The sequence below is a fragment of the Oryza brachyantha genome, chromosome 6 (assembly GCF_000231095.2).
Source record: "Oryza brachyantha chromosome 6, ObraRS2, whole genome shotgun sequence".
Classification (NCBI taxonomy): domain Eukaryota; kingdom Viridiplantae; phylum Streptophyta; class Magnoliopsida; order Poales; family Poaceae; genus Oryza; species Oryza brachyantha.
Window position 1 is genome coordinate 15,991,136 of NC_023168.2, and position 27,098 is coordinate 16,018,233.

The 27,098-nt window shown below is 41.9% G+C and overlaps 2 protein-coding genes and 1 pseudogene across 2 annotated transcripts; 1 reads left to right on the plus strand and 2 right to left on the minus strand.

Annotated features, from left to right (window-relative positions):
• Positions 1–12,097: 12,097 nt before the first annotated feature.
• On the minus strand, positions 12,098–14,565 carry LOC102707406 (two-on-two hemoglobin-3). Its single transcript, XM_006656134.2, has 4 exons — positions 14,144–14,565; positions 13,844–13,974; positions 12,474–12,618; positions 12,098–12,389 (listed from the first exon to the last, which is right to left on the minus strand). The coding sequence occupies exons 1-4, from the start codon at positions 14,548–14,550 to the stop codon at positions 12,290–12,292; spliced, it is 783 nt and encodes a 260-aa protein (XP_006656197.2). The 5' UTR covers positions 14,551–14,565; the 3' UTR covers positions 12,098–12,289.
• Positions 14,566–16,228: 1,663 nt separating this feature from the next.
• LOC121054724 lies at positions 16,229–16,626 on the minus strand (annotated as a pseudogene).
• Positions 16,627–22,339: 5,713 nt separating this feature from the next.
• On the plus strand, positions 22,340–26,922 carry LOC102706856 (aldehyde dehydrogenase family 2 member C4-like). The gene is made up of 9 exons (XM_006657033.3): positions 22,340–22,638; positions 24,557–24,699; positions 24,806–25,189; positions 25,332–25,421; positions 25,518–25,691; positions 25,783–25,920; positions 26,166–26,303; positions 26,403–26,464; positions 26,557–26,922. Exons 1-9 carry the CDS (start codon positions 22,509–22,511, stop codon positions 26,828–26,830), a joined length of 1,533 nt encoding a protein of 510 aa, XP_006657096.2. The 5' UTR covers positions 22,340–22,508; the 3' UTR covers positions 26,831–26,922.
• Positions 26,923–27,098: the final 176 nt, after the last annotated feature.

Consider the following 27,098-nt stretch of genomic DNA (forward strand, 5'->3'; position numbering starts at 1 on the left):
TCTTAAAAATTACGATACATCAAGATACATTGTACCTTAAGGTACTAAAATTTTACGTTGAAAAATATAGAGATTTTCTCCGGTGCATAAAAAATACCTCGATGTATCAAATCGTTTTCTACCATTGGATCTAGCTGAATAGTATGTGCACTATTAGATCCAACGATCAGAAATGATTTGGTACTACGAGGTACATGTACCTAGAGATACTTTGGTTAGACTAATACAAATCTTAAAAATATAACACCTAAAGCACATTGAAAAAGCTCATATTCCAGGGATGTTCTAATAGTCCGCATGCCTTCGGTGTGTGCGCCTCGGTTCCCGTTGTGTACCTCGCCGTATCGGCGCGATCATGCGCGAAGCGGGCGATGCGCAGCGCTCGGCGAAACCGCCTGCACCCCGCCGATAGTCGCCGGGACGGGAGGCGGCCGTGCCGTAACCCCGTCATACGCAGAACGCACCCCACGCATCGATCTTTAATTCGGTCTTTCTACCCGGCCGAAACTTTGCCGTGCCGGAAAAACCTGCATCCGGCACGACGGCAAGATGTGCTTGGCTACTAAAAGGCTAAAAGCTCCGTACACAATGCCAGATTGTCTGGTCTTGGGTCCAAAAGAATTCCGGGAGGAAAGGCCGCCCCCGTTTCCCTCCATAAACGTGCATGTTTATGTTATATTTCTCCATAAACAATCAGGTTTTATCTGCAGATGGAGAGAAGATGAATTAGACCATAAAAATTACAGTAGCCGTCGCAATTGGAATTTACTCTCTCTCTCTCTCTCAGTTTTTTCGTGTTGGACGCCGCTGATTTTGAATCAATGCATATTTGTTCAATCATCTTATTAAAAAAATATATATTATTGTTTATTTGTTGTGACTTATTAAGAAACTTTAAGTATAACCGGTAATTTTATATATTTGCACAAACAATTTAAATAAAATAGGTGGTTAAACAAATGTTTTAAAGTCAACACCATCCAACATTAAAAATAAGAGGGTACACTATCTTTGACCTTTTGGTTCTACCTCGATCAGGTAATAAATATTTGACGTGCAATGCAATACCGGACCATAATTTTAGCAACCTCTCTTTTCGCTATGTTTATGTTTATAAACTAAAATTTAAAATTTTAACCTAAAATTTGGAGTTAAATTTTGGGGGTTTTTTTATCGTAGTTTATTTTTTTAGTTTTTTCTTTTAGATCGCTAAAAACACATGTATAAAACTTTTTTTTCATAAATTATTTTTCGTTTGTAAATATATTTTTTTCATAAAAAAACCAAACAATGGCCCACTACAATTTTGATTGTCAATAAATTTTTCTCATCCTTAGTTTATAAAATGGAATATGTATATTTGGATAAAAATACTATATATGTTGTCTATTTCTTTTTTGGAACTCTTTGTAATGATTTACTCCGTCCATTCCAAAATATAACTATTCCAATTATTTGAATCTTATACCACAATAATATAAACAATATTCTGTACTACTCGTTTCATCATCACTGCACATTCAAAATTCTTTATATTTTAACCTCACATGCTCTCCCATTCACATCGATTCCTTATCTAACGAGGGGCAATATAGATTTTTATTCTCAACCTTAATCTTAGCTAAACAATCTATAAACTTTTTATGTTAAAACTGAGTGAGTATAGACTGTAGTATGCAAGAAATAAGTGCACATGCTCTCAATGGTGGTGTATCTAGAATTCTAAGTTTGCATAATATTATAACTTATATAAATCTATTTAAAGATCATAAATGTATCATACCAGACGCACAATACAAGTTTAGAATTAATAAAAAAAACACCACCACAAATTATTATGAGAGTTTTCCTAATTTTTTTCTTCATATTAACTATTTTTCTTTTTTCACAAACATATATATATATATATGTATGTATGTTTTATATTAGAATTTTTTTACGTGGTCCCGGTGGGAACCACTCCTAAGATCTGCCCGTGGCAAGAGCTTAAGATCCACTCCGCTGACCGCTGCAATTGACAAGGTAGAAAGCAAAAAGGTATTGGAAACTTGGTCTCGGTACGCCCTTAGATTTGGACTGTCCGTCTCGGGTACCCGCTCATGCCAGTTGCATGGAGACGAATAACAGCAACGCGCGGACGCCTACAAACACAGCCACGCTGAACTCCTGAAGGCCATCGGAGTTGGGAGATGCAGCAAGAAGCAAGCTAGCATCATAACCTGTGTGTAACGACTAACGGCTCAGCTTTGAGCTGACAAAACAAGCAGGTGGGACGACCAAGCTGGTGATGGCGTCCATCGCTCGATCTGCCCGCTTCATGGCTCTCCTGCACGTAAGCCTGCTAATGGATTTCAATCCAATCCCAATCTACTTAGATCCTTCTCTTTACTAATTAGGCTACCAAACCAACTCGTACCAATTATTCTTTATTAAGATCCAATCCAAATCAATCCAACTTTAATTTTAGTCCCAACTCGTACCAAACCATTTGGTTAAAATAGATCCAACCAACTCTAATAAAATGGATGTGCCTATTCGGTGGGTATAAACTCAAACCTAAAATTTTAAAACTCGCGCTCACACCATAAAAATTTATCAAATTTGACCGAAATTTGGTGTGATGATTTATTATATATAAGAGCAACTTTATGTGAATTTTAATCAATTTCTACATGTAGGTCCCACGTATGTCTATCCTCTATCCATTAGCTACCCAATTAAAGAATCCATTTGCCCTCCATAGGTTAAATCTATTTAAAACCTAAAACCACCTAACTAAATTATGTCCATACCAATCCATTGGACTCTATAACCAATCCAATCCAAAGCATTTAAAATAATAATCTATTTGCACCCAACTAAAGATAATCCAAATTAAAACACAACCCATTTAATCCATTTTCATTCAACCCATTAGCCGGCCTACATGCAGATGGGGCTGCTTGTCGTCGCTGCCGCCGCGGTGATCACCAGCAGCCCTCCGGTCACCGGCCGGCCGGTAGAACACGATCAGTATATACCTTCCCTGTTAGTACTAGAAAATTTTAAAAACAATTAGGTAGTGTTTGGATGGGGCTAAACATTTTAGCCCTATGTCAAATTAAATGTTTGGACACTTATTATAAATATTAAATGTAGACTATTAATAAAACTCATCTATAATTTTGGACTAATTCATGAGACAAATCTATTGAGCCTAATTAATCTATGATTAGCCTATATGATGCTACAGTGAACATGCACTAATTGTTTTTTTGAATGAGTAAACATGCACTAATTGTGAATTACTTAGGCCTAAAAAATTTGTCACGTGAATTAGCTCTCATTTATGTAATTAGTTTTATAAGTAGTCTACGTTTAATATTTATAATAAATGCTATGGACTAAAAAGTTTTAGCACCATCTAAACACTAATCTTAACCTTATACGGTTAGGGTTAATGAGAGAGGGTATTAGATAATCACGTGTGTGTGTGCGCGTGCAGATATACACCCGGAGTCCGGCCTAGCGGTTGAGTGCATGATGCGCGCGATAATGCTCTAATAGCAGATAAGAGTCCTGTCTCTACTCGGTTTAGATAGATCATATAGAGTTGAGGCAATCTTGTAACTGATTTTCTAAGCCACGGCTCGGCATGGGCCCAAGGGGCTTTTCCTGCCATATATAAACGCGGAAGCGACGCACGGCGTGGGTGCAATATATATATCGCTTTCCTGCCAGAAACTCCGCACTGCTCGCCCCGCCGCCGGCTAGATTAATTAACGGCGCCCCGCCGCCCATGGCGAAGTCAACACGGGCGAACCAGGACGACCGCGACGCGGCAATCCACTTCCTTCGCAAAGTAAGACTGCGATTCATATCCAAGCTGGACATCTACCGGGGGCTTATCGACGTTCTCGCGGCGTACGGCAGGAACGCCGACGCCGCCGCCTCCCCGGTGGTGGACTTCGTGGCGAAGCTCCTCCGCCACCACCCTGACCTCATCGTGGATTTCAACGCCTTTCTGCCTCCGAAGCACAAGATAAAGGTCGCAGACGATAATTATGCCGCTGCAACAAAGCCCGGTGGCAGCGGTGGCTAAAGGTGACAATGGTGACCCATTACCTGAAATCCGATGGATATTATTTGCCTTATTAAGGTAGATAATTGGGCTAGATTTTATACCATGTATAATTTAATGAGAAATTTTTATAACCTGATGGGTTATTGGACTTAGGTATGAGTATGTAGTATTTTACTCAATGGGTACCTATTAAAAATAAATTATATCCTTGACCCATCAAAACTAGGTCCAGTACCAATTATATGTAATGCTACGATGATGCACCGGTAGTTTATTTACTATTTGGTTATGTGGTGAAATTTCTAGCTATACTTATGCTTTACCGTTATATTTACCGGTCATATTGATATTAATTATATATCATTATTTATATTGCATTTGTGGGGTAATAATTGAGGGTGGATTACGCATGGGTAAGAAATGGAATTTTTTACTACACGCGTGTATATATACGTGTTGCTTGCATGCCATCTAAATAATCATCAAAAAATATGTAAAAATTTAACAAGATAGTTTAATATGATTTATATCACTCCACCAACATGCAAGTTTAAATTCATCTTTACAAGTTGTAGCAAAAATAACAAAAACAATTATGAATATACGTATAGTTAGTTTCAGTTTTATTTGTTTTTTTTTTTGCTACAACTTGTAGAAGTTGAATTTAAATTTGCATGTTTATGGAGTGATATAACTCATATTAATCTATCTTGTCAGTTTTTTATTATTTTTTGATGACTATTTAGATGACATGCAAGCACACGGATGTATCTATACCCGTGTGCTAAAAACTGTTTCCCGGTAAGAAATACCCATATGGGTATGGGTATAAAAACAAATTATACCCATCAACGTAATTGAATAATCCTGTGGGTGAAATTTAATTTTGTGTAGGTGGATTTGAGGTCGTTATATCTGGTGTATATCTACTCATTGCCACCTTTAGCGGGGCGGTGGAGACGAATGACAATGACGCCCGGCCAGTGTCCTCGGCGAGTTGGAGTCCAAGGCCCAACAACTCTTGATGCGGCTGGAGGTGGAGGATGTAGAGCTTTACAACCGACTCAGCAACATGCTTAGCGACGTGCACAAACAGAGCTGGTTGAACGCTCATCAAGCCTACACAGAGCTCAAGCAAGTGTTTGGTCCAGCAGGACGTCGAGACTTGCTCCGCTTCTTCATCATGCATGTTTCTCCCGGACAGCCCGCCGACACACTTTGCAGAAGAGAGAGGCTGGAGCAAGATCACCGCCCTTCGTCGAAGTGCAAGCGAGCCGCCTCTCCATATGAGGTCGCAGCAGACGTTATTGTAAAGCCAAGCATGGCCAAGAAGCCCCGTGCCGCCGACCTCCTCCAGATCGCCCATGACAACGGCGACGTCGTCAGTGCCATTCTCCGGATCAGCCTACACGTCGATGGCACTGCCGCCGCCAAGAAAACCAAGAAACCCCATGCCACCGCCGATCTTAAGGATGGCGAGGATGGTGACTCATGCTGGCACGTCGCTGGTGACAACCAGCACGATGTCGCCATTCTATTTGGGAAGATGCTTAAGTTCTTCCACAGGTACTCGAATCTGGTGACCACGATGAAAGTGTGCTGAAGAGGTCGAGGGAACGCGACATCCTCAAGGCGCCTTCGAGGTTCTCTTCCCTGATCGCGAGTGCCACCAAATTCTCGCGGAGTTATATGGCGACGGCTGGATGACGATGCAGGTAGCTCTTGAGGACGGAGAGCGCGTGGACGTAACGTTGGTGACGATACTTCTCTGTATCAAAGCGGAGGAAGATGCCACCGTGGAGGTAGCATGGGCCCGGCGTGATAAATCCCAGTACCCATGAGCAATATATATCGACATGTTGGCTTGCTACCATGAGCAATATCGACATGTTAATCCAACTTCATGGTCGTGGCGATAGCAAGACCATGACTAGTACAAGTAATGGAAGGAAATGAGTAAACGAGGAGAGCATACATGACTCTGGCTAGTATATGATAGAACAATAGAACTTGTGATGGTAAGCGATATATGAATAAAACGGGAGGCAAAGACGGCCGGCATATTATATTGTAAAAGCGATCGTAGTATGATTCTCCAGTTTTTTTTGTGTTGTGCTATTCAAGGCTTGCCTTGCCTCCATTAAACTACGGTACTACCTATGTAACACGTGACAAAAAAATTCCACCTTACATATGTGACACAAAATTTCAGGCCATATCGTACGAATTTTGGACTGTTAGATTTCCTTTGATATTCAGGTGCACAGTACCTTTTTTTCCTCTCGTTTTTCGATCCATCTCCTGCACACACGCATGGGAGCAGGCGCGGATCAGGTATGCCCCGGCATACCTACAATCCGGTATTTTCTACTCTGATATATACGTATGAAAAAAAGTAAAGAAAAAACTTACCGAAATGTATGTGTGACGTCTACGTGCCGAGCGTCTTGCACCGAGAGAGGCCCAGCCCACGTGAAGGTGAATTTTTCAACTTTTAGCCTTTTTGCAATAGAAAATCACAAATAAATCCATCAGAAACATTATCATAAACTAGACTCATTTCCACGTAACATGGCTGAGGTGTGGTTGATTGGGATCTAATATGCGTCGAGATATGGTTGGCGTGGAGTTAAATTAGTCAACCCCATATTGGCACCACACAACGGAGCTGCTCTACCTCGGCACCATGTTACTTGGTGCAAAAAAAAAAATGGGTTTATTCTTTAATAATACTTCTAGATGGATCCGTTTGTAAAAAAAATTACAAAAATACTAAATTGTGAAAATTTCAGCCACACGGAGTCGCAGACGCAGCCCACGCCTAGCCATCCTCCCAATATCCCATGCAGTTGCAGACCGCAGTCACACTCGCAGCCAGGGCAGGGTGACGGTGTGACCGAGAGATAGTCCATCCACGCAGGCCCACGTGTCCTATATATCGCACACCTGGTGACGGTGTGACCGAGAGATAGTCCATCCACGCAGGCCCACGTGTCCTATATTGCGCACAACTGATAGGCCTTGCCGCGGCATAATAGTATCTAGTACACTTTTCTGCATATATTTCGTATATCTATATAGCTATCGAACTACTTGTATTTAGTGATGGTTTCTATAGGAGTGTATAAAGTGAACTGCTCCTCTTTTACTATCAGCTTAGTCTTTTAGGTGTAACTGGTCGGTGCATGTAACTTAACATGGTATCAAAGTCAGAGGTCTCAAGTTCGAATCCTAGCTAACGCGCACTCTAATATTCCGTGAGGAAAGTGTTGGAGTGTATAAAGTGAATTGTCCGTCGGTGCATGCAACTTAACAGTTTCAACTTAATCTATGAATTTAAGACTTAATGTGTTATTTAATGCATATTTATTGAATTAAAAGTGAATTGTCCATATTTCTTTATCAGCTTAGTTTTTTAGGTGCAAGTGCATGCAACTTAACAGTTTCAACTTAATCTATGAATTTAAGACTTAATGTGTTGTTTAATGCATATTTATTGAATTACATTATCAATTTTATAATTATTACCGATTTACTAAAATGGATTTATCGAATTCTACACAATAATTTTTAACCGGGCGTAACCTTAGTTGAAATCGTTGTTTCGCCACTTAATGGGAGCGCCCTCCTCCTCTGCCGTCATCGGCATCAGCGAGAGGCAGGGGCGGTACCAGGCGTGGGGCAGCTTGGGCTGGAGCTCCACGCCTGGCCAAAAAATTCATTGGAAAATTAATATTTTTTAGTTAAAATTTAATCAAAAGATTTATATTTCATTTTTGAGCTCTAGTCTTAATAAATTTCTGCTTCCGCTCCTGGCGAGAGGCCCAGCCAGCCAACCTCCTGCCCCTCCCACCTCCTCATCCCCAAGCTGGTGGGCTCGTGGTCGTCATATTCCCTGTCTCCGATAGCTCTCTTATCACCACCACAATCTTTTAAAGTCTAGGGAATTCTCACCTTTTAACCTCCTGCAACCTAACTCCACTATTGGTCGTCGGGGCTTGTCAACGGCTGCTAGAACTAGAGGAGGTGAAGGATGTTTGGCATGAATCGTGGAGTAAATCGACCTTAGCGTTAGATTTGCAAGATTTTAACCCAATTTTTACTCAAATGTGATTTAGCAACGTACATCCCCTTACCTTAAATTGTATCTTGCCAACAAAATGTTAGTGTAGGCTATTACATGATGAAATGGTCCTGCTTTGGATTTAGAGCAATTCTGTGAAATTTTTGAGGAAATGAACTAATTCATGTGTTCAAAAGGAGTCCTCAAAATATAAAACAATAACACATTACTAGTTCACTATATGCACATACTGTCTCATTCCAAACTATAAGTATTTATAAAATGTTCAGAAAATTTTAAGGTTGAGTTAAATTGTCAAAAGATATATGTTTTTTAATTGTTGCAGTGTGATCAATTTTTTAATTTTGAATGGTTTAGATTCCCTTTTGGAGCTTTTGACCGGTTGTAACACAAGATTTATCCCAAAAATGTTTACATTTCAAAACAGGGGTACACATGAATCCGGCATGAAATGAGTTGGAAACTATATGTTGCATATGCCATCGAGACTCGAGAGCATAAAATCCAACTCCCAAATTGACCTCACCCCAACTGTAGCACATGCACAGTCACACTAGCCCATGCAAAACATGAAGCCACAGCCCATGCAAAACATGAAGCCACTAGCCCATATATGCAGACGAGAGCCATTGCTACCGATTTCTTCTCCATTTCCCTGCTCATGCGCAAGCGATCAGGACACTGCCTTGTGTTCTAGGCTTTCGGAATGTGCATGCACTTGGTGCCTGGCTCGATCGATCAGCACGCGCACGCGGGCTGTGCCCCTACAGGCCTACTACCAATGTACAGATCGATGCATGCTATCTGCCTCGGCTCGATCCCCCCCCCCCCCTCTCCGCGCGTCGTCGGATCTATCTCGGCGCGTTCACGAAGCGGAGGACGCGCGGGGCTAGAGCATACTTAACAGCTCATTTATCTCATCCTCCATCATAAAAATAGAGGACGATGTGTAAAAGTTAAGCTCCAGCAAAACAGCTATCTCATCATCTATTTTTGAATGTCATCCATATTAGGAGAGAAAAACTCTATATTCAGATGTTCTCTCTAATCCTATAAATAGATATAGAGGATGTCATATATAGATGATCTGCTAGAGTATAAAGAGATATAAAGGATGAAAGTGTTTTAGATGATCATCCAAATAAAGATATAGATGATTAAATTTAGGGAATTGCTACACGGTTGCCTGTTGTTTTATTTATTTGTTTCACCCGAATTTACGTTCGTTCGATATGTCTCAAGATTCGTGCACCTGGACCCAATAGAGAGGCGCACTCGTATGCTGCTTGTCCATGTCTCCCACCAAACATACACGTGTTGCTACAGTGAAAAATCGGACCCCTATTTTCTTCTCCATTCACGCAACAGAGAGAGATCAGCTGGTGCTCGTCAACGACAACAGTGCGGCGACACAACGGCGATGCTCCAAGCATATCCTCCAGCGGACGCAAAGCCTATTGCAAAGAATATACACTAGTTCTGTTGGCGGCTTATGAATGGTCGTTCATAGGGCAACCAAGAAGATAATTGTACTGGTTTTGTTTTATGTTTTGAACGAAATATTCCGACAGCTTCTAAAAGTGCTTAGTTTTGTGAGCTTGTTTTTTTGAAAATAAAAAAATGATACAATTGTGGTAGCTTCTAATAATACTTATTTTAGATGACTTATTGATGTTTTATTAATTTTGTTTGCTCCTAAATTCACTTAGTTTTGTTTGTTTTGTCGGATGACTTATTGATGTTTTCTTAAAAATTCATCCAATATAGTTTTTTGTTTTGTTTTGTTTTATGTCCTTATATTTGTAATTAATTGGTGTGTTTTATTTACAATGCAAACATTGTACATTGTGGAAACTGCTAAGGGTGAGCAAAAGGTGAAGCTAAATTTCACATTACCTCAGTCAACTTATAGCAATGTGAGTTGAACTATTCTGTAAGATTTTTTTTTCTTTTGGTGCTCTCACTCTGAAAATCCATAGTTTCATTCTCCTTTCATGCATTTTCAGTGTGCCACCTGTCCATATAATTCTTTGCTTAGCTCCTATGTTTTCTGAACATTCTAAATTAACCCATAATTTTCACACTAAACTAACCCGACCTAATTGTTCTCTCGATGACTAGGAACCTAACATATAGCATCTCTGAATGGAGAAATTTTATTCCACAATTAACATATAAACTTTCTGGAAGGGGAACTTTTATTCCATAATAAAGTTGGGAATAGCACAGTTAATTTAAGTGCTGAATAGTTCAGTCATAGACTAGTTTTGCCAAACTTTCAGCTAGCCTGTATTTGGTCACTGAAGCTTGAGCTTTGGGCTTCAGTGTCTCAACTGCAGCCTTTGAACTGCTGTTGTTTGCACCCCTTGCTTAAGAAAATGAAGGGAACAGCATTACATGAAAATGGGTCTCAGTCGGCAACGCACGCTTTGCTAATCTGCTCCCCGCACGCTTTGCTAATCTGCTCCCTGCGCGCTCTGAGCAAGTGCATTGGATGGTCGACACGTGTCAGATCTGATGATCCAAAATTCAGCTGAAACCTATAAAATTTTCAGCCGGTTGCTCTATAGACCGTCCCTAAATTTAGATGATACTCTTAGGATGTGTTTGGTTCGTGGACGAGGTGGGATGGATCGGTTCTATTTCTAGATTACAGGATAGGTTGGTTTTATTTTTCTGTTTGGTTGAAAGGATAGGTTGGACCCTGTGTTTTCTATTTGGTTGGAGGAATAAGATGGAATGGGGTGAATTTGTGACATGTTTGATTCGAGGGGCGAAGGTAGGATGGCTAGATGTGAACCGTCTAAACCTTCTGTTAAGTGCTAATCATATTTCAAAAATCTTCTCTTAACTGCTAATCATGTTTCAAAAACTAGAAACTACGGATAAAGAAGTATAATAGAAAAGTATCAGGAACAATGATCAGTCTGTTACAAATTATGTTCTTCTCACTCAAATACTATATGAAAAGAGCTGCAAAATTCTGAAGCTTCTATCAGAGTTGCAGTTCTGAATACATGAGGGCCAAAGATGAAAAATTCAGCACGCTGCATGACTTGTATCATTATCTTATAAACTCACTATTAGTGCAAACGAGGATGAATGAAGCCCGGCTACGTAGGCAAGAATGGATGAGGCGCCGGCCTGAGCTACCCGCGAGCGAGGAGGGAGGCCCCCACTGCTCGTGTCGTTGTCGTGCCAGGCTTGTGCCGCTCGCGCCGTCGCCATGCTAGGCAATCGCAGAGGGGGAGAGAGAGAGAGGAGGGAGGAAGGGATGGGGGGACGAAGGCGGGGGATTAGCCAGATCCAGGAGCCGTCACCGCAACCGCCGCACGGAGTCGCCATCGCCGCCGCCGAACGGAGTCGCCACATGCACGCCGATTTGGATTTGAGCTAAATGCGATGCCTTAACTTGCGCAGGCTGAGGTGGGACGGCGTGGTCCGGCCGATTTTGGCGGACCAACTTGTCCCGAATCTAACCAGAATATTTCTAGGTGGGTTCATCCTATTCCATTTGGCTCTCAAACCAAACACATATAAGAATGGGTTAGTTCTGTTCCATTCCATTCCAACCTTCAAACCAAACACATTCTTAGTTTTCATTCCATCTCAAACCAAACACATATAAGAATGGGTTAGTTCTGTCCCATTCCATTCCAACCTTCACCAAACACATTCTTAGTTTTCATTCCATTGCACGCACGAGGTCGTCGACTCGTCGTGCCCCCGCGGGGGCGGCCGTCTCGTAAAGCTCCCGGACACCAGTGATATATGTATGATGATTATTTATTATATTTGTATGATAAAATGTATCTCTGTTAATTGGGCTTTAGGGCTCGTGAACACCGTTATGTTTCTCTCATGTGTCTCCATCGAGCAGGAACTGGGCTGGACGACAGAGACGTACGGAAATGGAGCGTCAGAATATATATAAAAAAAGGATAAGCAAGTTTTTTAATCAAATTTCACTTGCTTTGTGTTCAAGTATGGATGTAAGCTACAACAGTTAGCTCAACTGTTTCTCTAAAGTGTGAATAATGAATAGATGGTCTGAAGCCCATCGTACATGGTTTTTCTATAACTCCATGGTGAATGGTTGCTAAAGCGTCCAACCATTTATTATCCAGATCTTGAATCGATCGTTATTCTGCCGGTTTGCTTGCTCCATGTTTGCACTTGCAGGAAGTTCCATGGCCTTGCCTTGTCATCTCATTACCGGCCACAAGGAAGTATGCAGTGTGCCTGGAGAAAGAAACCAGAGGTAGGGTCTTAGGATAACTGTTAACGGTTGTTGGACATAAAAGAATTCAGTAGTGTAATGCAGACTTGAAAAAATTCATCATTTTGGTTTTTGTGGCAGCGTCTATGCTCTCAGTAGTATCCACAGCTTGCTGCATGTGGTGTAGCCATCGCTCTGCAGCCTGGTGGGTAACAGGGAATGGTCGATGTCGTGCTATCAGGGCAGGATGTCCTGCAAAGAAAATCGAATAGATAAATCTTCCGTCAACACAAGTAATTCAGGTGACAGTATTTGATTCAAGTGTGAGGTGACAGTGACGTTGCTGCTACTTTTTATACAGAGTAAATCAAACACTTCAAATTTCACTTAAAGTTACTACGTATGTGAAACACACAGTAAAAGCATTAATTATAGGACATCATCACACAATTCTCGTGCCAAAATAGATCAACTGGTAAATTGTTGATAGATCAGTGGATAGCCAATTGAAGAGTGAACATCTGACTAAACCAGGCAAGAAGCAGTCAACAAATCTTGCTGATCATATAATCATATGGATGTGGTGAAAGTTCATTGTACTGAATCTGTGATTCACTATTGGGAAGTACAAGGAAGAAGCAATAACATTGTAAAAGGAGAAAAAGAAATGTAAAACATCGCAAACTGAATTCTCACTCTCCGTCTCGCCTATGTGTTTAGGAGAAGATATGCTTCGACATTGCAGTTGAGGTTGCCCATAATAGACATCTAGTTCTAGAGAAGAAAGATCATAGAGAATGCCAACCAATTTTATCATTTATGAGAATCTGCAGAAGGACAACAGAACATCCTACCAGAAATAAAAGAAACATCAAAGTGATACACTTTGTTGGGGCTTTACACAACCATTTGAGTCCCATAGTGTACAGCACCTAAACGTAAGATCAGTGAACCATCTACCACTGGCAAACACGTCTGGCTGAGTTAGGACGTCTGTGGATAAATATTCTTCCACAGAAGCTAACCAGTAGCTTACAGTTTTGAACTCTTAAGCATCACGGACGAGAAAAAAACAAAATCGCTGATACTCTGGTTGTGTCCTCATGTTCGAGCTGGAAATACCAGCTAGTAGCAATGTGGCATTGCGATAAACTTTGGTATTAACTTGTAGTGATTAAATCTGAGGAGATTATATCATATGATTTCCGTTCAAATCGAAAATTGAGGATGTGCCCTCATATGCCAAATTGCCAATGATATGTGGGTTTCCCTTCTATCCCAAAAAAAAATTGAAAAGATGAATCCCCTTATCAGTACTCAACTCTTTATTCCACAGCCAACGATTCTCTGATGCACTCAACCATGAATTTCTCTTCAAACATTCGATTCCATCACTCTGAGCATCAAAACCGCATGTGCAAAACCAAAACTACGTGCTGTGATTTAGAGTGAGAGAGGCGAGAGCGATCGAAGTTACCTCTCCTCTGGGAGAAGAGCTGCGGGCCGCCCATGCGCTGCACCAAGAACTCGTACTGGTTCCGGATGGCGTCCTCCTTCTTCGACCCGGCGAAGATCTGACGGAACCACTCCTCCTCGTCCTCATAAACCCTTTTGCTCCGCGCCAATTACAACCGCCACAAAAATCAGAGAGTTGAAATCGAGGGGGGGAGGAAACAGGGCTAAGACCAAATCAACCCCGCCGGAAAGGGGTGGGGTGGAGGGCAGAGCAGAGCAGATCGACCCATGAACCAGCAAAAGGAGACCAGGGAGATCGAACCTGGTGTAGAAGTTGGTGGAGAGGTCGACGAAGGGCTGCGTCGTGGCGCCGAGCGCCTCGAAGACGTTCCCGTCGTCGATGGCGAAGGCGTCCCCGGCCGCCACGCCGCTCCACTCCGACGCCTTCTCCTGCAGCGACTGCATCCTGGAATTCCTGGGTCCCCCCACCACACCACACCACACACCAGTACCGCCTCCGCCACCGCCGCCGATCCCCCAGAACGGCTTGGCTGCCGTGCAGTTGACGTTGACTGGTGCTGCAGCCTCGCCACTCAGCCACTCCCTTTTATACCCGTCACGCTCCACCGGCCAATCGGACGGACGGCGGGGGCACGCGCGCGGGTGCGGGGCCCGTGGGTCCCACTCGTCGGCGAGACGAGGCTGGATCGCCGCGACACGGCCGGCCATGTCGACACGATTTCGCCACGGATGGCGGCATCTGCCGGCGATTTGGTGCCGATGCCATCGCGGATTTGGGTGCCCACGGATTTCGCGGCGAAACCCTGATGCAAAACAGCAGCCCACCGTTTCGGCGCACTCTCGTCTTTTTATTTATTTATGTTTATAAGATAAAATTTAAATTCCTAACTTTAAATTTAAAAATTAATTTAGACTATTTTCATCTAAGTTTATTTTCAACTTTTCTTTTTATATTGTTAAGAATATATATATATATAAATTTTATTTATAAATTATTTTTTATAAATATGTCGTTTGTTTTTTATATATTCCGCTATAAAGAAAAGTAGGGATGGTGGTAGTGAATCTGCCATGTACCCTACCACCAACTCACTTCTAGTTTTTGAAACAAAAAATAACTAAAATATATATATCAAACTATTTTTATTAGCTCTATTTTATTAATATATAATGATATTTTTTATTTAAAATCTCGTGGTAAAGTATGAGCGATATATTTATTATAAAAAAAAACAAGCAATCACCGGGTTGGGTTCCGTTGCGTCGTCCACTTTCAGGGATGATGACTCGAAAGCACACAAGGTGCGTCACTATTACCAATGGATATGGAGCACTATAGGTATGGACATGTTTGGATGATATACTTAAAATGTCTAATACTGTTATGACTTTAAGCTAATATGTCTAACATGTGGCTAATAAAATCAAAGCCATATTTTAATTAGAATAGTACAGACTTACCATAATTTGATATATATAGGACTTTTATAATGATGAAAAAAATCATACCATAAGTTTAATAGAAACTAAATAGATGTGTAACTCAATTAAATCTGAGTAACTTAATCGTGGTGGCATGGTGAGATAATGAACCAAACATGCTCTGTATTTGGGCTTTTGCTGGAGAAAACGACAGTTTCTTAGGCTGTGTTACGAGGAGAACAGGGTGCTACCTGCGACTGCGAGAGTCCTAACCGTGAAATGGCGGCCATAGTTACAGCGCGTTAATTGGACCCGCATGTGGATGGGCTTAGATTTCGATCCATCGGAACTTGATGAATATGGACAGATGCTCGGTGGGGTCTAGATGGAATTTTTGGCCCAAGTTGAGTCTGGTTACCGGCAAAAAAAAAAAAAGAGATGAACTAGCCAAAAAATGGAGAAATCCAAATACCCATCCCTATACAATTGTTTCTACTCTCGCGCTATATATACATCAAATATAAGCCTCCATGCAAGTCAAATTCTCTTCTAACTTCTCCCAAAATCTCATTTTCATCTCCTTTTTCTTGATCTTTTAAAATCTTATGCCTGGTGGGCCTCAAATATGTCTTCTCTAAATATTATACAAGTATGTCAGTTCTTTTTGTCAACATGTTCTTTCCTGCTGTTTTTGCTGCAGATGAAATACATATTAGCAAGCGGTTTGGCAACTAAGCTGACTTCAAACATCAAAATTTTGTGAAAAATTTTGTGATAACCGAGTAGTTCGTGGTTTTGACAAGTTCCTATGCAACGTACGGATTGATGACTAGTTTCTCTAAACAGTGTAAATAATATGGTTATGTAATTTTTTAAAAAGAAAGGAAAAGCTAGTGTACGGCATGCCTTACATCTCCTCCGCACAGTGTGCCTCCTCCACCTCGCACGCCTCCACACTGTCGTGCTACGCGCCTCCTCCGCACCTCCTCCTCGCTTCGCCGAACCTACAGATCATGGCCCTAGAGTCCACCCCTAGCTGCTGATGCTGCGACCCCAGCCGCCTTAACGTCTGTCGTAGGCTCGCCAGTGTGATCACTATCGTCATCTCATCCTCATCTCTTCTTCCTCCGGCTGCCCAACAAGCCTCAGGAACTCATCGTGGTCCAGTAGCCCGTCATCGTCGGTGTCTGCCATTGCGAGGATCGTGGCGACATCCTCCTCGAAGACGTATTCCCCAAGCGCCGCGGCCATGCAGTCGCGCAGCTCGGCCGCCGACACTTTACTATCGTCGCCCTTGTCGAAGGACGAGAAGACGGACGACGACGACGCTATTGATACATGTGTGATATCTTCTGATACCATATGATACCACTTAGAACCTAGTGGATTGATATTTGTTGATACCTTCTAATATCTTTTGGTATCATCTGACACATGTTGATACTAATCGGTATTATCTAGGTTTCTATATGGGAATCAAGCAATACCTATTGATACTTATTGATATCTATTGATACATGCTGATATCATATGATACCATTTAGAACCATATAGCACCGCTTGGTACCACTTGGTACTATGTGATACCTGTATTTTTTAAGCTCCTCTTGTCGCGCGACGTTATGATACCAGATGATACCAACTGGTATCATACCAGTGGTATCATCTGGTACCAGCTACAAGCTGGTATGTAAGGCGCATCTGAGTGCAAAGGCGGTGGAGGCGTGCGACACGCTATGGCGAGAGCACGGCATGGTGGAGGCGGAAACGGGCGGACACGCAGAGGCAGCCGGCATGCGGGGACGTGCGGAGGCAGGGTGAATGTGGGTTTGCTTCTCCGGTTTATTTTAAGTATCCCATCCGACGGTATACTCATGTAGCAGTTCTCCTTAAAATATGCACTTTAACATGAACAGTATAGTTCACAAAGGGTCGTAACTTTTTACTTTTACTTTTACATATAAGCCAAATTTTAAATTTTTAACCTTAAATTTTAAGTTGATTTTGAGATTTTTTTATCGTAATTTATTTTTCAGCATTTGCTTTTAAGTTACTCAGAATATGTATATAATTTTTATTCGTAAGTTATTTTTGTTTGCAAATATATTGTTTGTTTTCTTCGTGAAACAGCGAAACGATGAAAAATATAAGACTTGGAATTTTTTGAGCGGTATAATAGCTCCCACGTGCGGCACCTGCGATTTGCTCCAGCCTGTATGCGTACGGTGTGTGGGAGTGCATTTTTCAGATCTTCTGGAGAAAAATTTCGCTCGCTGATGATACAACAAGTTAATAAATCTGGCTCCGTTTCTTCACAGAACAGGTTGTACATGCTAGAAAATGACGCATATAACGTAGTACATAAAGACTATATGCAGATTCAAGACAACGACAACACGAGATTTATTTTGGACAGTTGTACAGTTGGCGTTTAGGTCGTGAAGTCGTTATTGGAGCTTTTGCTCTCTCCTTTCTTCGGCTAGAGTCACCGACCCGTGCAATAAATACAATAGCAGACTATAAACTAACTATAAATATATTTTAAGGAGGTAAAGAGAGGAGAGAGAAAAACAGTGAGCTATAGATTTATAGTCAGCTGTAGCACGGACTTCAAAACACAGTGTGTGTATGAGTATATGTTTTATGGATAGATATTGTATGAATTGGTTATTAGATTGACTATAGATAAATTAGAGTTAGTAGTGGGTATACTAATGAACTGCTCTAAAAACGAAAGGCAACAAAAGGTGCGTATATATTTGTCTTTGCTCCTTGTGAGTTCAATTTGTTATCGTCTGATGATCATCACGTACAAGAATCATCTTCCATGTCCCTGGTCATTTTACATCATCACTTTGAAGTGAACCGTCCACTTCGTTTAATCTTTTTGTTATAAAGCTGGTCAACCATCTTCTGTCCTTCCCGTCTCTGGGTCTCTGGCTCCATCCTGTCCAAGGAAATTATGCAAACAAATTATGCATGCATTACCCAAAATTCTCATACATGTAAAACGACTTTATAAGACATGTTTTTTTAAGAGAAAGCCCTTTATTAAGGGAGGTTCATCTCCCTCTCATTCCCCCGTCTAAAAACATTTCAACCCTTTCTTGGTCTCATCCTTTGTTTCTGGTTTGCTCTCGCACTCGTCGCTAAATGCCATTAGAACATTTTCTTAGAAAACAAGCTTCTTTCCCCTTTTCATCTTCTTTCGGAAGTGGATTCTAAACTCCCAATAAGACGCACCCTCATTTATTATATATCATCTAAATAGTTATCATAAAAATTTTAAATAATTTACTAAGATAATATTAGTATGATAATAGTACTCTTTTCTTGGTATACAACTATGCGCTATCTTCTTAACACATATATTTTATTAGTTAACTATCAAATTGAGTTATTTTCTAAAATGGACAGGCCTCATTCTATCTTTTTGGTGTACGGTGAATTACATATTTATATATATCTTTATTTTTAAATATAATATGTGTTATTTTACGCATTAAAAATATAATATAGAAAATTCTCGTTCTCTTCACTTTCACAAACATTAGCCACCTCCATTAAAGGACGATGGAAATCAAAGGATGTGCAAGTGTTATGGGAAAGAGAAAGGATACTGAGGTGGACAAATAGTGAGAGATAGAAACATTTGCCCATTAATATGCTAAGGTTGATGTCGAAGAGATCAAGAACCTCTCAACTATTGTACTGCATATGTCTCATAATAATTACATTTATATAATACAAATTTATCTCACAAAGATTGTATTTGTGGATATTAGTTGTCCCATCAATCAACTCATATTCAAATCTATATCCCTTACTTTAATGAGGGTATTTAAGTTACTTTTTCTTATAACTAATTTGACTTAACAGTGCTAGAAATACAATTATAATAGGATGGAGGGCGTACCAAACCTTGAGCTTAGATGAGGGATGGAGTCCAATAATATGACCCTTTATCTCCTATCTTTTCGCGTATATTTATTTAAAAGCTCAATTTTGAATTTTAAAACTTAGTCTTGGAGTTAATTTAGAGGTTGTTTATTGTAGTTTATTTTCCAGCATTTTCTTTTATATAGCTAATAACATGCATATAAATGTTTTATAATTAAATTATTTTTTAATTGTTGCTAAGCCATTTCAATTTGCTTATGCTTATTAAAACAAAATGATGAGGCTGTCAGTATGAAATTTGTCATTAAGGAGATTCAGTTGAGTTCAATCTGAGTCGGTAGGGTGCTTAATCACAGAGACGTGTGCCCAGTTTTATAGTAGCGAAAGAGGAAATATGAATCTTAAGAGGTATTTTTCATATACCGTTTACTGATCACAGACAACTGAATATCTAGCGATAGCTACGACGACCCTACATAAGAGTATCCCAAACGTTTATCTAAATTTGGTCATCTATATCTTAATTTAGATGATCATCTAAAACAGTTTTATCCTTCATATCTCTTTGGAATCCACCAGATCATCCATATATGACATCCTCTATATATCTCTTTGGAGGACGGAGAGAGATCATCCAAATATGAAGTTTTTCTCTTCTAATATAGATGACATAAAAAAATAGATGATATGATAGTTGTTCTGTTAGAGCTCAATTTGTAGTTTTCATCCTCTATTTTCAGGAGCTATTGGGGATGCTCTAATGTGTTTGCTAGCGTGCACGTGCTCTCTCTCTCTCATCAATCATTACCCCACAAAATAGTTTTAAGTAGGGCAATAGATCACCTGTGGAGATGGAGCATCTTCAATGCACAGCCGCCTGCGAAAATATATATTTATAGGCAGGGCACTCCATACACCGCCTACAAATATATAGTTTTGCAGACAACCCATACCATCCACTGCATACAAAAATTGATATTTGTAGGCGGTGGATAAAGAGCATGTAATAATTATTTTCTACGGAAAAAACCCTAAAAATCCTAAAATACAAAAAGGTCACCTAATCGCTCCATCCCAACGTCGCGCGTTGTCACCATCGACGCCATCATCAATGTGTTTGCCACCTCCACCAGATCTACCTCCTCGCGATCAGCACCTCCGAGTGCTGCTAGCCGTTATCGTTGTCGTTCACCACCTCCGCATGATCTTGCCACCGTGGTCCCACAGCCAGATCCGAGCACTATCGCCATCATTGCCTCCGTAACACCCTACGCCCGTCCTTGTTGTCACCACCACTACCAGATCTAGCCTCTATAATGTCGTCATCGGATCCGGTCTCCCTAGGATCACCGCGGTCGGATCTGGCCACCATCATCGTATCCACCTCCATAGGTGCGCTGAGCTACCACGCACCGCTTGTTGCCACTTCCATAGGATCCTCATGCCACCATCGTCCTTCCCGACAAATAATTGAGCCGTCGTTGCGGAGCCATCGAGCACAACTCGTCATCACCGAGAGAGCGCGGATGAAAGGTGAGAACAGTGCGTGGAGAGGCGAGGGTGGACGAGAGGGCGATGGATATGTGATATTATCTTCTCCTTATAAGTGGCAAATATTTCACTTGTTGCCCACCTGCAAAAATCATTTTTGCAGGCGGCTCGTAAAAAGTCCGTCTAAAAAAATGTTTTTTTTACAGACGGTCCTGTAAGATGGCTCGTCTGCAAAATGATTTTTACATGTGACACGTAAGGTGACCCATTGTAAAAATAGTATATCTTGTCTACTTATGGGCTGTTTATAAAAATTGTTTTTTAGGCGATAATAATCTAATGGTTGCTTAGATCATTTTTTGCAGCAGCCGATGATTCACACGACTGTAATTTTCAGTTCCTGTTGTCTGCAAAAATAATTTTTGGTGTTGTGAATTCAATGTGTTGGGCACACTAATTAATTTATAAATGATGCTTTTATATATATGTTTTCAGTGATCTAAAATTAAGGGCTGGAAAATAAACTACGATGAAAAAACCCTAAAATCAACTTTAAATTTAGTATTAAAATTAAAATTCTATATTAGTAGAAGCGAAACGATAAGCGTGCTCATTCGAAGGACCTATTAATGTCGAACCAAAATAACCTATGAACGAACCAGATTTTAAAATTTAAATTTGAAATACGGACCTATCTCCCTTTCTCGATGCATTGAAAAGAGGCCGGATACATTGAAGCCAAGTTGTTCACGTAATCACGTGCGTGCATGGCCTCCCTCCAGAAGTACCGACTCGTCGGTTTGTTCCTGATCAGTGTGGGTGGTGAGGTCAGGCATTGGAGACTTTGGAGTGAGGTGAGCTGTCGGAAATACACTATGCCACTCAAATATGTGAATGGGAAAAAAAAATGTCAGTCTCCGTTCGAATTTATTTTGAGCTTCTCTTATTTATTAAAAAAATATTTTTAAGCAATTGTTGTATTAGAGTTTAGTAAAGTTGGGTACAAACACATTATGATTTACAAAAGCAGTGAACAAATGCATTAGAATTTAAAAAGTTTATTAATCTCTATAATTTTGTATTTCCTCCGTCATAATATAAATGTGTTTCTAGCATTATAGAATTAAATTAGTTATAATCAAAAATGACTTAAATGTCCGTCACTAAATATGAGAATGGTATGAATGAGATGTAGGTAAGTATAAAATAGGATGAGATTTGAATAGGAGGTGCTTTATGGGATAACCAGAACTTCACAAATACAATTTTTATGAAAAAATTATATTTCAAAAATATGTTTATTATGGAATGGAGTGAGTATTAATTTATACAATATAGGTTGAAAATAAAGTCTTTTCTGATTGTAGAGTAAATTTGTACAACATAGGTTGAAAATATAGGTAAAAAATATGGAGAGAGTAGAACGGTGGCCTAGCTAGCATCCGGAAGTAAAAGGGCATATAGCCTAGTGGTTACAGTGACCTGAGTAACACCTAAGGTCCTGGGTTCAAATCTCCGTAGAAGCATGAATTTCAAATTAGGTATTTAAGGGTCCGTAGAAGCATGAATTTCAGATTAGCAGAGACTAGGTCTCCTACTTGGGCTAAAAGTTAAGTTTCTGAAATAAAAACTAGCGCGCACGTTTCTTTAAATTGGCTCATCTCTCCTCGCCCCCTCAGTCCAAATCCCCACACACTCGGACGCCTCTCGCGTAGAAAGAAAAAGCGAGTCAGCAAGAGATCGAGACACCGACACAGCAAGAGAGAGCGTCAGATCGATCAGAGGCAGGCCGGCCGGCCGGCGTGGCGCGTGGGTGAAGGAGCGCCGGCGACGTCCCGCGGCGGCCGGCGGCCATGGCGAGCGAGAGCAACGGCCACCACGCGGGCGGCGAGGCGCGCGCGGGGAACGGCGGGTCGGCCAAGATGCCGGAGATCAGGCACACCAAGCTCTTCATCAACGGGCGCTTCGTCGACGCGGTCTCAGGTACGTACGCCCCGCTACCGCTACATGGCGCCTAGCTACTACTACTTGCATCCAGCTAGCCCAACAGTGGGGTTGCTGATTGTTGCTTGATTTCTCACATTAATCCCGGCCCATCCGCAGTGTTAACTGCTCTCTTTTCACTGTCTTTCTTTTCAAACGGCTAAAATCATCTTCCGTTGGTTTCTTAGGTATCCTTCATCATAAATCCTAAGGAAATGTTATTTTCTTATTATTGTTATTATTGATTATGAACTATCGCGGACAGACTTTTTCAAGCTCTTAAATACAGTGTGTTTAGTTAGTAAAAACATTCCATATAGAAGTCTCTCGTCTAATCTTTTCAAACTAAAATTTTATAGTTCTAAGGTTGTTACATAATTAGATAATTTCGAAAATCCCGTAAAAAATCGAATCTATGTACCGGTCAGTGTAGTATCCTGATGATTATGTCTACAATTAGCACGGGGCCAGTATAGGTTTTCTTAATGATTTTCCACAGTAGTAAGAGACTGGCAAGCTGTCTCAGTTATGGACTTTGGTTCGAGGTTAGCTTGCGTGGTGCTGACAGTATAGACGGCCCGCACGTCACGTGCACAGCACAGCACAGCGCCCCTACAAAAAAAATCTTTCAGGCCTAACGATCGCCACGTGAATCCTCGTGTCAAAAATATAGATATTGCCTCCCATAGTTTCATTTCTGCTACTTGTCTTTATAACCCTAATTTTAAATTTTAAAACATAAATATTTTAGTTGACACTTTTATTATCGTAGCCCATTTTATAGCATTTCAAATTGATAGATGCGTGCATATATATAACACATTATATTTTCGCTTATACTGTACTGTTTAGCTAAAGCCAAATAATTACCCTTTATTCCTATAAATTATTTTTATTGCTTAATAAGTTATTTCACTTTTCCTTAAAAATAGGAAAACTGTAGGGGCCCACATAAACTAATTGGCAGTTCGCCATGCGGTAACGGACAGGAAAGCCAGAACGTACATGTCCAAAGTTTCTGCGTTTCTGTATCTGACGTCTTCCCATCGCCGGTGTCTGCTCTGTACCTCTGTCCGTATGCATAGAGCAGGTACAATAGTAGACTATAAGCCAACTATAAATATATTTTAATAAGATAAGAGAGGAGAGAGAACGGTAGCGGGCTATTAATTTGTAGCCAGCTGTAACACGGACTCTAAGAGACATATGTATGTCAGGTGGACCGAATATTAATTGTGTAGTCTATGCTATTATATGAATTGACTATTAAATTGGCTATAGACAAATTAGAGCTAACAGTTACAATTGAACTTGCTCTAATGCACCTGCGACTTTGCTCTTGCTCTTGCGCTTGGCATGTGGTTCGTGCATGGCCACGACAATCACTTTATTTCAGGAAATAATCATTCTAGAGATACCAGTCTGGTGCTGAGATACTACGTACATATATTTCTGATACCATTACTATTTTTTTCCATGGTCATTTTTTTATTTATAATTCTTTATATTTTATTTTCATGTATCTTTTTTTGTCTATTAATTCATTATTTATGAAGGATATCATGATCTTTTTTATCGTAATCACTCCTAAGCAACTAGAAATGTTTGTATTTTTGGATGGTTATAGTTTGTATTTTTCTTGCAAATTTTCTAAGTATATTATTAGCTATTTCAACTTTTCAAAAAAAAAAATCCAAATCGTTGAGAAGCGGCGCAGCAGTTGCAGTTTCTGAATTTTGAGAGGAACAAATTGCTTCTGTACTAGAGATCTTCTTTGAGTAATTTCTTTGTGTACTTTTGTACTCGTTCCGTGCATCAAGCAAAAAAAATCAAAATCAAAATCGAGGTCGTCTGGAATTTATTCGTTCAAATTTAATAAAGTGATAAAAAAAATTCGTTTTCGTTGTTTCTTGTTCAGGTAAGACGTTCGAGACCAGGGATCCACGCACCGGCGACGTGATCGCCAGCATCGCCGAAGGTGACAAGGAGGACGTCGACTTGGCGGTGAGGGCGGCGAGGGAAGCCTTCGACCACGGCGAATGGCCTCGCATGTCGGGATCAGTACGGCCTCTCTTCTTCCTCCATCTCTACCTGAGTAGCTTGGCTTCCCAGTGAAACAAGTAGAAGAAGAAGTGGAGAACGGTGACACGATCAATGGCACATGCAGGAGAGAGGGAGGGTGATGCTCAAGTACGCGGAGCTGGTGGAGCAGCACGCGGAGGAGCTGGCCGCGCTGGAGAGCCTGGACGCCGGCAAGCCGCTGGCCGTCGCCAGGGTGGTCGACGTCGGCAACTCCGTCGACAGCCTGCGCTACTTCGCCGGTGCCGCCGACAAGATCCACGGCGAGACGCTCAAGATGTCGAGGCAGCTCCACGGGTACACCCTCCGCGAGCCCGTCGGCGTCGCGGGGCTCATCGTCCCCTGGAACTTCCCGGCCATCATGTTCTTCTCCAAGGTCTCCCCCGCGCTCGCCGCCGGCTGCACCATGGTCGTCAAGCCCGCCGAGCAGACGCCGCTCAGCGCCCTCTTCCTCGCCCACCTAGCCAAGCAGGTAAGAACAGAATGTCAAACACACAATGTAGCAGCAGGAGAGCTCGCTCTGTTCTTGCCTCTGCCATTTCTTCTCCTCTGTGATTGCTGGTAGCTAGCCAAGCTAGTCGGAATCTCTGAACTTTTTGGGTTGTGTTCTGCAGGCCGGAGTGCCAGACGGAGTGATCAACGTGATCACAGGATTCGGTCCAACAGCAGGAGCTGCAATTTCGTCTCACATGGACATTGACGTGGTAATCACACATGAACAAATGTGATCACTACTTCCTTGTGCTGTTCATCGAAAGAATTATCGCGATTCAAATGCCGTCGTCTCCAAAAATTTTCAGGTGGCTTTCACGGGGTCCACGGAGGTTGGACGGCTCATAATGGAGGCCTCCGCGAGGAGCAACCTGAAGCCGGTGGCCCTGGAGCTCGGCGGCAAGTCGCCGCTCATCATCTTCGACGACGCCGACCTGGACAAGGCCGTCGAGCTCGCCATCAGCGGGAACTTTTTCAACAAGGTGAACACACTTCTGGATCAACAGAGAGAGGAGAGCCATAGCCACCCAATAACCATGATGAGCCCTGCGCCTGAAACTAATCGATTTGCAGGGAGAAGCCTGCTTCGCCGGGAGCCGCGTGTTCGTGCAGGAGGGCATCTACGACCGATTCGTGCAGAAGATAGCGGACACCATCAAGAATTGGGTCGTCGGCGACCCGTTCGATCCTCGCGTGAATCAAGGACCTCAGGTGAGTCTGAATTGGATTCACATCAGTTACTGATACTTGGATCCGTAGGAATCCGTAGGATAATGAAACCTACGTGTTAGTGATCATAATGTCACTAACATAAAAATAAGGGCTCCAAGCGTGTCTAAATCATCATGTGACGACGAACAAAAACTTGACGATGGTTCGTTCAGCTGGCCCGGTTGGTTGGCAGGACCAGCAGCGACTGATCACAGTTTCACAGTAGTCTCTTTGTCCATGCGCAGGTGGACAAGATTCAGTACGATAGGGTGCTCAGGTACATCGAGCACGGGAAGGCACAGGGGGCCACTGTTCTTACAGGAGGGAAGCCCTGTGGCAAGAAAGGGTACTACATCGAGCCCACCATCTTCACCGATGTGAAGGTAACGTCAGAATCTTCCACAAAACCACAAGCAAATCGTGTGTATAAGTGTATTATTTAATCACAGTCCGATGGTTTGCTTTCACACTCTCAACGACAGGACGACATGATCATCGCGAAGGAGGAGATCTTCGGGCCCGTCATGTGCCTGATGAAGTTCAAGTAAGCCTAGAGCTCAGCTAGCCGTTTACATCGATCATTTCATCGTACCAAAACGGAATCAAAACATGTTCATCGATGGGCAATTGATGTAGGACGGTGGAGGAGGCGATCAGGAGGGGGAACGACACGAGGTACGGGCTGGCGGCGGGGGTGGTGACGAGGGACATGGGCGTGGCGAACCGGATGGCGCGGTCGATCCGGGCCGGGGTGGTGTGGCTCAACTGCTACTTCGCCATGGAGAGCACCTGCCCGTTCGGGGGCCGCAAGATGAGCGGCTTCGGCAAGGACGACGGCATGCACGCGCTCGACAAGTTCATCGCCGTCAAGGCCGTCGTCTGCCCCGTCGACGCCTCTCCCTGGTTCTGACCGAGCAGTGTACGTACACATGTTGTGACGTTCGCTTGGGTTGCCCTAGCCTTGTAACGGTGGAAGATTAACCGAGTCAATAAGCTTCGTTACCCTTTTTGTTTTCTTTTCTCAGTTCATTTGCATACATAACAAGTACTCCGTGTAACGTTTGGAACATGCATAAGTGGTACGACCTTGTTATTATTATCAGTACGAGCGCTCAGAGAGAGAAGCGGCCCAACAAAGCCCAGCACACAGGCCTGCGTAGGATCCACGCGACTGTAAC

Coding starts and splice junctions, on each gene's coding strand:
- LOC102707406 (XM_006656134.2), bottom strand. CDS start 14,550: ATGGCCGGCCGTGTCGCGGCGATCCAGCCTCGTCTCGCCGACGAGTGG. Junction 13,975..14,143: donor TCCACCAACTTCTACACCAG/GTTCGATCTCCC, acceptor GCGGAGCAAAAG/GGTTTATGAGGACGAGGAGG. Junction 12,619..13,843: donor GCTCTTCTCCCAGAGGAGAG/GTAACTTCGATC, acceptor TTTTCTTTGCAG/GACATCCTGCCCTGATAGCA.
- LOC102706856 (XM_006657033.3), top strand. CDS start 22,509: ATGGCGAGCGAGAGCAACGGCCACCACGCGGGCGGCGAGGCGCGCGCG. Junction 25,921..26,165: donor GCGTGAATCAAGGACCTCAG/GTGAGTCTGAAT, acceptor GTCCATGCGCAG/GTGGACAAGATTCAGTACGA. Junction 26,304..26,402: donor CCATCTTCACCGATGTGAAG/GTAACGTCAGAA, acceptor TCTCAACGACAG/GACGACATGATCATCGCGAA.